General features: G+C 30.8%; 2 protein-coding genes across 2 annotated transcripts; one reads left to right on the top strand and one right to left on the bottom strand.

Annotated features, from left to right (window-relative positions):
* Positions 1-1,380: 1,380 nt before the first annotated feature.
* Positions 1,381-3,012, top strand: LOAG_09613 (hypothetical protein; the record flags this gene model as incomplete). The annotated part of the gene is made up of 4 exons (XM_003145140.2): positions 1,381-1,465; positions 1,987-2,205; positions 2,376-2,578; positions 2,956-3,012. 4 exons carry the CDS (start codon positions 1,381-1,383, stop codon positions 3,010-3,012), a joined length of 564 nt encoding a protein of 187 aa, XP_003145188.2.
* Positions 3,013-4,203: 1,191 nt separating this feature from the next.
* LOAG_09612 (hypothetical protein) lies at positions 4,204-7,494 on the bottom strand. Its single transcript, XM_003145139.2, has 8 exons — positions 7,349-7,494; positions 6,864-7,037; positions 6,568-6,720; positions 6,245-6,355; positions 5,965-6,105; positions 5,293-5,415; positions 5,091-5,177; positions 4,204-4,513 (listed from the first exon to the last, which is right to left on the bottom strand). Exons 1-8 carry the CDS (start codon positions 7,457-7,459, stop codon positions 4,358-4,360), a joined length of 1,056 nt encoding a protein of 351 aa, XP_003145187.1. The 5' UTR covers positions 7,460-7,494; the 3' UTR covers positions 4,204-4,357.
* Positions 7,495-10,072: the final 2,578 nt, after the last annotated feature.

Genomic DNA, 10,072 nt, shown 5'->3' with positions numbered 1-10,072 from the left:
AAATTGATTGAAATTTGGCAAAAAAATAAATAAATGTTTGGTTATAGCGGTTCAAGAAGAAAGGCAAAGTTCGAGAGCGGATATAACCAAAGTGTTAAGTAGTAGTGGACATCGGCATATCATCACAAGTCAAATGGAAGCGGAAAGTACGAGTACTTATGGTGGTCTTGAGATTCAACTTCAGAGGATTGCTGCAGCTGAAGAAGCTTCAGAAGTACTTTTTAGTAATATTAAGGTATTTTCTTCTTCCAATTTGTTTGTTTGTTTGTTTGTTTTTTTCAGGTAATACTGGAATGATAAATCAATTTGTAATGATTTTTATAGCAATTCCTGATTAACTTTTCAACCAACTTTTTAATTAATTAGTTGGTTCTTTAATTCCAGTTAATTGCTTTCATTTTTATATCCCAAAAAGGAATAGTAATTTGATATTAAATAATTCTTCGTAATTTACATATTTGTTGCTAAAATGAATGGATGATCCATCAATGTCTTTTAGAGTCCTATCCTTTCATTATACTTTCTTAGTTAGTTGCGCAAGTTGACTGAACTCTTGACTTTTGATCCTTTCTTTTTCTTCCTTTTCTTTCAAATTTCTTTCAACTAATTTAAATTTAATTTAAAAAAATCATTTAAATCGAACAAAACTTATTCGAATATCTGATTTAATTCTTTTTTTCCTTTTTTTTTGTTTCAAGTGACATAACAGTGTAAATTAAATGTTGCTTATTAAGAGTCTTTTAAGGCGCAATTGTCTATCCCATTTTTTTCCACTTTATCCTTTCATCAGATGTTTTTATGTTTTAATTGTTATTGTTAGAAATGATAATTAGAACAATTTGATGGTAGGATAGTAAGTCTGTTTCAGAATATAACCAGAAAATTGAATCAGTTTGATTGTAATTTCTTCGAAACTTTGAATATAAGTGATAATGGATTTGACCTTGCCTTAGGTCATTTTAATGGTAATAATGACCTGTTTTCATTAGTGTATGATGTTGGGCAATAAATGAACAGCCAATTAATGCTTTACTTACAACATTTGGATTTTTAAAATTTTTTATTTCAAAATAATTTACATATTATGCAAAATTGATTGAGATCTTTTTGATGATTCCTGAATTTTTGTCTTATTCTTTTGCTTTACTTTTCAAACAATTTGGAGAGTTGATAATGAAGAAATAAAAAGTTTACTTTGATTATATAATTTAATTTTGTTTTTAATTTGTCAAATAAACCTTTTTGATAAAGTAATATGCTCTAGTGTTAATATCAGCTTATCAAAAGATTATATTTAATATTAGAAGATTCAGAAGGTTTTTTTTTTTCTTTTAGATCGAATCAAATGATATTAATAGTTATGAATCATTGGAATGGCAAATGATACGTATAGTTGAATGGGCTTTGATGTTGCCATCATTCAATGAAATTTTGGTGGAAGATCAAGCTCGATTGATAAGATTTGGTTTGTTTATTTCTCTATCTTTTTTTCTTCATGTAAATTTAGGAATGAATTATGTTGAATTTTTGAGGAAATATCTATAGTGCTATAATACATACACTACAATAAAATCATAAATTATATGTGAAAAGCTTTGATCTTTGTGTTTTTGATCTTTAATTTTTGCTCCTGTCATTTGTTGATGAAAAAAAAAGAAATACTGTAAAATCTAACAAGATAATCCTAAAGGAATAGTCATATAATGATTAAAATTAAATGATGGTCATTTTGTGATGAAAGGATATGATCTCCTAAGGATGACCATTTAGCATATGTGATATCTGTAAATGCTTTTGTATTACGATATGAAATGAATACCTAATTCGACCGAACTTCTTGCATTACACAAATAATCATCAACTAAAAGAAGTCAGTAAAGGTTACTACAGTTGATCTGTCTCGTCAATACTGCTCAACCATTACCGGAACGTTTGCTTAGTTCTTGGCTGTTTGAAATTTGGATATTAGTTTAATGATCTTTTTAGGATGGCATGAAGTGATCCTTGCGGATATAGCTTATCGTTCCACAATAAATAAATTATTATTATGGCCGGAACGTGTAATGGAACGGAATGATGCGGAAATTCTGGGTTGCCGGATTATTTTTGATCGTATTATTAATGAGCTTACAATTCGATTGAAAGATTTAGATGTTGATCGAATGGAAATTGCTGCCTTGCGATGTGCTATTCTTTATAATCCAAGTAAATTTGTTTAGAAAAAGAAAAGTAAAATATTACAGAAGTAATGAAATAGATAAGTTTCAGTATAAATTTTGAATTTTAACAAAATTTGAATCAGCGAAATGAATGCTAAATTCCGTGATATATTCAAGAAATTACTGATAATTGAGATAAAATGAAATTTTTAATAGGTGTTAGCGGATTACGGAATGTCTCAGTAGTGGAATCATTACGTGATAAAGTGATGGTATGCTTGGAGGATTACTGTCGACAACATCATCCGGAACAAACTCAACGCTTTGCCAAATTGTTGTTACGTATGCCAGCGTTACGATCTCTTAGCTTGCATTGCGCTGAAAATGATGGTTTTATTATTACTGCACCTACTATTCAGGTAATTTCTCCTAAAATATCAGATCATCTGAGTACATCTATGACACGGGTGTAAACGGAAAGAATTCCAGATTTCCGAACAGTACTGTTAATTAAGCAGCAGGAATGATTGAAACATGCAAATTATTGAAAAATATTTAATTCTGAATATACCTTATACCTTTGCAAAGATTTAAACCTTTTATGAATAACGCATTAATTAATAGTCTACAAAATGAAGTAATTGATAATTTTAGTTATTTCCTTTTATTTGTGCTTCAAGCAAAAATCATAACTTCACATGTAAGTGCAAGTGTAAGAGTATTAGGAGCAGATATTTTTCGCAATGGAAATTACTTACTTGCATAAGGTATGAATTTATTCTTTACTATATTTCAGGATCTTATTCGAGTGTTAATTCAACGCCAAAATTTATCCATACAAAGAAATCTGTGATACATTCTTTTTTCAATTTCATAATATATTTTAGGCCAAAGATTTTTTGTTTTTTTGCAATATCAAACCAATGCATTCCATTACCTACTTCATGTGCTTTCACCCATTTTATACCAAATATATCCATTAATTATTATCAGCAACAACAGTTTTTTTTCCTTTTTTTTATTTACCTTGTCTAAATTGCAGGAAGTGAAAAAATTTTCCCATTCTGCAATAATTTTTCTGTGAAGTTAGAATGATAAAAATGATAATGCTAGCATCAAGATATCATTCAGAAAAATCATTTAGGGATGTTTTGGAATAGCACAGAACCAAAAGGTTCTAAATATTTGGCTTCAAATTTGTGATCAGTTAATATTTATCACTGTTGTTGCCGTTCATTAACAATATTTTTTGAATAATGTTATTCTTCTAACTTATCATTGTCACAAAACCAACAGTAATAAATGTTTCCGCTGTTTTTAAATGCAAGTATGAAATGTGCTTTCAACGTCGGAAATGCTCTCATCAGAAGAAAATGAAACTTTTGAAATTTTGCAAAATTTTAAAATATATTACGGATTCCTACATAAACAAGTAAAGATAAAAAAACTTCGCAGCTGCTTTGAAATTTTTATGTTGATGAAGCAAAATCGAAATTTTTATTCATGAAATGTCTTAAAACATAAATTTATCGTTAGGCATAAGAACGAAGCTATGAAAATCTCAAATTCTGCATAAACTTCCTTTTTGTTTGAAAATTAGTCCTCAATTTCTCTCCATGACAAAAAAATCAAACAATCCGGAAATCTTATATTCCCCTCTCCTCCACATAAATCTTATTCATAATAATATTTCTGAATAAATCATCGACAATTTTGAAAAGATTTAGACTACATCCTACTAGCTATTTAAACCATTCTAAGTTATGACTGTTTGTCATCAAAATACATCTAGGCAATCTAAGACTTGATATCAAATGCAGGACTGAGCTTATTTTGATCATTTAACTCGTTCTTATCCTTTCCTCTTTTGACTGCCCATCGTCAACGATTGTTTTCCGATGTATAATTGTTTTTCAAGAATAAGAGGTTTTTAAAATGAGAAAGTTATAGTAATCTAACATTCGCTTCATGTAAGTCAGTATGATGTTTACGGATGAAAGGATTATCGAAAATCCTAAAGAGAAGTGCCAGAGACACCCTTCTCCCCACCCCCTATAATGCACACAATGTTAAAGAACTCGTGAAGTTTCCAACTTCAAAAATGTAGAACAATAAAATGCAGAAAAAACTAAGAAAGAAAGGGACTTGTGAATGAAACAGAAAAACAACGAAAACTTAATGAAATAATGGTTAACAACCTATTGCATAACAAAAAGCTGCTTTGTCCCTGATGAATTCATCGCATTAGTGATTGCTGTTTTCCAATCTTCAAACTTCACTTTACTGACTTTTGGTGGATGAAGTTTTCCATGTTTTATTAAGTCCTGCAGTTCTTCAAACATTGCATCGCGATCCTAGAATGAGTGATTGTAAATTAAGAAAAAAACAATGTTATAACAAGATATACTGGTAACATTTCATTTACTAATTCGAATTTCTCATAGGATCAATAATATCTGCCTGTGCTGAAATATGGAATTTGTATAATTCAGTTTATGGTACGATGTAAATCTATCTGTTCAATAAAATAAAGGTTAAAGAACAAACGCATATAAATAAGGGAGGTGTAAGTGAGAGAAGCTCTATTTCAATTAAAGGTTTTAAAAAACAGCCATTTCTTATAAATAAACTAATATTTCGTTACTAAATGCATTTGTATTAAAATACGCATCTTGCGCATTTAAGCCACATTTTAAATAGAACATTAAAATTATATAAAATCAAAACCATACCACGAAATTTAAACTGCTTAAGTCCTAAGCATTGCATAATAACAAATGAGTCAGTACTTCAAAACCGACGGTATTTGTACTGACGAATTCCGACATTATATTTGTATGCAATGACATAACGAAGAAAGATTTGTAGAAATGAAAAACACGTTACATGAGCATGAAGATAAGTGTGAAAATTAGGATATGGATTAAGAACCTTTTTGCTGCTTCGAGTTGCGTACCACTGAGAAATCCAAAAACCCACCAATTTAATATCTTTAAATATGAGTGATCCAGTTGGGATCTAAAATTAACAATGACTTCTCATCAAAAAAATTAGAAAATTATGAAACATATTTTTAACAATTTCAGTTCAATTACTGGCTTAAATTAATGTAGAAATGTAGAAAATTTCATGCCTCAATAGGCTTCTTGCTCATTCCACCGTAAGTAACCATTACTCCTTTACTGGAAAGACAAGTTGATAACATCAATGCACTCCGACCACCGACACAATTCAGCGCTAACTGAGCATTTTTAGCCTGCAAACTCAGACAACAAATAAAACAATTTTAAGTAAATGAAATTTAGAAACCATAAAATTTCCAAATCCTTATTTAATTACTCCATACTTCCAGTCCTAAAGACTCCAAGAACTGGAAATGTGGAGTAATAAAATAAGAATTAGAAAACTAGAGATACCCAATTGGTTGGTTTTTTTAAAACTTATCCTAGTAATAGCCCATCATAGTAATAAGTATTTTAGCATATCTGGAAATTATCTATGTCGTCGCTGTTACCGATAATCAAAAAATATCGGGTAACTTGTAATTATATTCAAAATCTATTGAAATTCGACATTGAGCTTAGAAGCATCGCAACATCATATTCATCACAAGCAGGCAGTACAAGCGAATCAAAATGCTAGTGCAACTAAACCTTGATAAATTAGAAATGAGATTATTTTTACTAGTCAGATAACTAACACAGAAATATTTATTCTTTAAAAACCACGCACTATGTTTACAATTTAGGAAATATTGCCATCGAAATCCATTTATGGTGGTAAAATAAGGTGAAATAAAACTCACTTTATCCCTCGATTCTTTCGGCATTTCTTCCTCCGTGAACACTTCATCGGCACCAATTTGTTTCAATTCTCGAACAAGTGCATCAATATTGTCACGATTACGTACAACATTTACAGTTCGGATATTCCATAATTTGCACAACTGGACTTTAATACAAGTAAAAAGAATTCACAGGAAACAAGAAATTAAGGTTTATTATTAGATGTTTTTTCTTGTACTTATAAATCATAAGATATTCTGTTTCGACATATAATCCGAATTGCCGGAATAAGAATTTCACCTGTATTACATAACGACCGACATTCGAATTTGCACCATTTTGGACAACTAAATCACCGGGTTTCAAATTCACAAAGTCTTTCAACATTCTGTAGGCTGTCGGAGGATTAACCTACAAATAACATACTCTCTTTTGGATGTATAAAAAAGATCGACAATGGCCTAATTCGAATACAACGTTTGAAGACGTTGTAAGGATGCATATCCGTATATCCGAAAAGTAAAAAAGAAAAATTACTAGCGAATAATTTAAAAATATTTTCTCTTAAGATTCCAATCAAAACATAATCGAAACCATCTCAAATACAAGAAAGCAGAAGTAACCTGAAGTGTAGCTGCTGAGTCGAACGGTAAATCGTTTGCGATTTTAAAAAGATCTCTTTCGCAGTGTTTCCCAAGTGTCCTCCAACTACCACCAACTGAAAGACCTGGCACAACCCAATCACCGGTACGCAAAGTCGTTACCTCACTTCCAACCTACTGTGAACAAAATTTATCGAGAAAAAAAAAGTGCATCTTGCTGTAAATTTAAAAATCATGAAAGTTACGGATGTAAAAGAGAGATGAAAGGAAGCGAAATTATTGTTCGGAAAAAAAACGCATCGTTTCGTCAAAATTACTTCTTCAACCTCGCCAAATCCTTCTATTCCACCAACAGCAGGTAATGGCCGTTTTGATGGATAAACTCCTTGCACTTGATTTATATCCGCTGGATTGATAGGTGCACCCATCCAACGTACTCGTACCTCACCAGCACCAACTTTTCCCACTTCTTTTGTTATTAAATTCAACACCTGACAGCAAATTTGGGATTTCATTTTTGAAAGCAAGAATTTTTTTTTTATAATGACATACATTCCTGAATTTCGTCTGGAACAGTCAAATTTTTTTTTTCCGATGGTTTCTCTGCTAAACTTATCGCTATGAATCAAACACCGCCCAAAAATGTGATGGCAATAAACATCGCCTGATAATATAATAATATAACCAAAATCCGTTGCTTAGATTGTATGGAAGGCCAACAATTCTATCTATTTGGACTTGAATAAATGAAAAACAAAGGATTATATTTGAAATATCTTTTATAACATAAAAGAATTTTTACATCTGGTGGATGTCCATACTTTTCGTACATTAATTGTTTTGATGTAAGATATCGTTGGCAACGTTTTCGGCATAATCGAGCACCTATCAATCCAATAGATGATCCGAACATTTTGATTCAGAAGCTGTATCCCTTGTAAACTACAAAATATTAAAAACATTAAATTGCAAATCGAAATATGTTTGTTTTCTAAACTCTGACAAACTAATGCGACGAATAAATCAGGGAAGAAAAAACAAAACTACTGAGAGATTAATCCCTGAGAAGAAGCAGCAATGACACTAAATTACTGAATTCTAGAAGCATGCTAACAAATAATTCCCAGTTTAACTATTGATGACAATGATCTTAGATAACAATCTGCTTCTAGACGCCTATTTCAAAGCAATCTGCGACAATCGCAAAAAGCCTCAGGATTAAAAAAAAGGGGAAAAAAAAGAAAAAGGAAAATTGGTCCCCAAGGAAAGAAATACGAGTATTGTAATGATTAATAGCCTGATATATCCAAACACAATGAAACTGAGACGACACTCTTGAATGATAACACCATTACTATGATTCGGTAGATCGGAAAGAGGATGCAAATAATTCTCATCCTTATCAGTCTTATCAAGCTCTGTAACCTCTTCGCTAACAGAACTATTCTCCTTTAGCTTTTCATCCATATAATTCTCATTCAAACAAATAAACTCCACAACATCATCAACCATTCTACGTACTTGAAACAAGAAGATAGTCATAAAGGATATGTGCTAAATATAATCGGGCCGTATGTCATTAAATTCGGTTTCAACTTGCGTAATTCCATTGCAGGGACCGATGGAACCGGATGGATTCCCTTCCGGGAGATTTCATTACGGGACGGGGTAATGCTGCATACTGTAACATCCCGGATCCCATATTTCCGCGACATCATGAAAAGGTGCAAATCAATTCAGCAATAAGAAAGCTTGCATTTATGATTATCAATTTGTAGCGATTGTTCAGTGATGTTGAAGAATATTAACTTTTGATGAATTGTTGGGAGTGATGTGTTTGTGTAGGAGTTGAGATGTCACCGAGGTGTCAATGAGTTGTCAACATAAATAGCAGGTTATCCACGATATCTACGACATATTCCCGATATCCATTTATGGTCAGAGTTTTGATTATTATTTTCCACAAAGTTTCCTAACTTTCTTCTTTATATCTAGTTACTTTGCAACATAGAAATTTGTTAAAGAATGGATCGATGATATTTGTAAATAATTTAACGAAGCATTACAATCCGCATTCACTTCGTATTCTACAAATCACTGTTAAGAAACGTGAATTGGCTTAATTACCAATTATCAGTCGCTCTACAATTGTCAGTCGTCAACACAGTCAGCCAAACGTAATCGGAATAACTACTGTTATGATATAACACTGCGTTAACACTAATCACTTCATCGTCGAATGTATGGAAAAGATATCCAATTTATCACAATTCTTTCATACCGTTATTTGCAGGGATAATGTTTAGTTTTCATAAATGATTTCAGTAAAAATACTATTTTTACAAACGACTTCAGTATTTCGCCAAGGAATTCTGGATATATTTCAATTGCCCGAACTAAAATTCAGCTCTCCTTGCTTTCCAGGATTTTAGATGCTCGTAGAAGGATAAGTTTTTTTGGTGCCATGAGCAAGTAGATAATTTAGAATTTCATTAGTTCGTTAGCTGAAAGTTTTTTTTTTCAAGTCTGATGGTAAATTTAAACTATGGAATGCCACACCTAATCTAATTTAATTTTGCGATATCTTAATTGATACCTATAACAGAATGGCACTAAATAATCTACCTTGTACGAAACTCTGATATCTGCAGCTCTTGTTATCCAGAGCAGTGCAAATTTTGTTCGCAAGTTTCAGTTAACAACTGAAAAATGGAGAATTCGAGATTTGGAATTTTGCTAGGAAGTTTGGAAGGAATGAATATTTTCCAGTCATTGTCGTTTGTCGCTTTCTTTAATACCGAAATACTTTCAGCATTTACTGAGTATATTGCGTGTAAAATGATCTAACGGAGAGTGGTGGAATGATTTTTAGAGTTGCGCATTTTTGCCATAAGCATCAATTGATCAAATAATAATGTATACGAATTTTATTACTTCGAAAAGCAAAAGATCGAAACAGCGTCATACATAAATTAGTCGTACGTAAGTTAGAAAAAAGATAAGTTAGCTAAATACCTACATGAGATGAGCATCACAATATATACATGTATTATACATGTACAATAAATAGTAATTATACGGGGAATAAAATCTCTAAATATAGCAGATTCATGGAAAATCTCTTTTAAAAAGTGCAGTTTAATCTATAAGTCATAAAGAGGACGGATTTTCCTACTCGTCATGAATTATAGTAATAGTAATAATAGTAGTAATTTTTCAAAAAACAATACATCCATTTTAAAATTTTAATACAAGTAGAGATGAATTCTTAACAGATCGCTTAAAAACTTTTGCAAAGTGCTATAGCATGCTTCAAATGAATTTTGCATCAATTGCGTGTTGGAAAGCAATAATAATAATAATAATAATAATAATAATAATAATAATAATAATAATAATAATAATAATAATAATAATAATAATAATAATAATAATAATAATAATAATAATAATAATAATAATAATAATAATAAATAATAATAATAATAATAATAATAATAATAATAATATAATAATAATAATAATA

The sequence above is a fragment of the Loa loa genome, assembly GCF_000183805.2.
Source record: "Loa loa unplaced genomic scaffold supercont3.296, whole genome shotgun sequence".
Lineage (NCBI taxonomy): Eukaryota > Metazoa > Nematoda > Chromadorea > Rhabditida > Onchocercidae > Loa > Loa loa.
Note: the sequence above shows the minus strand (reverse complement) of the source record. Positions and strands in the feature narration are given on the sequence as shown.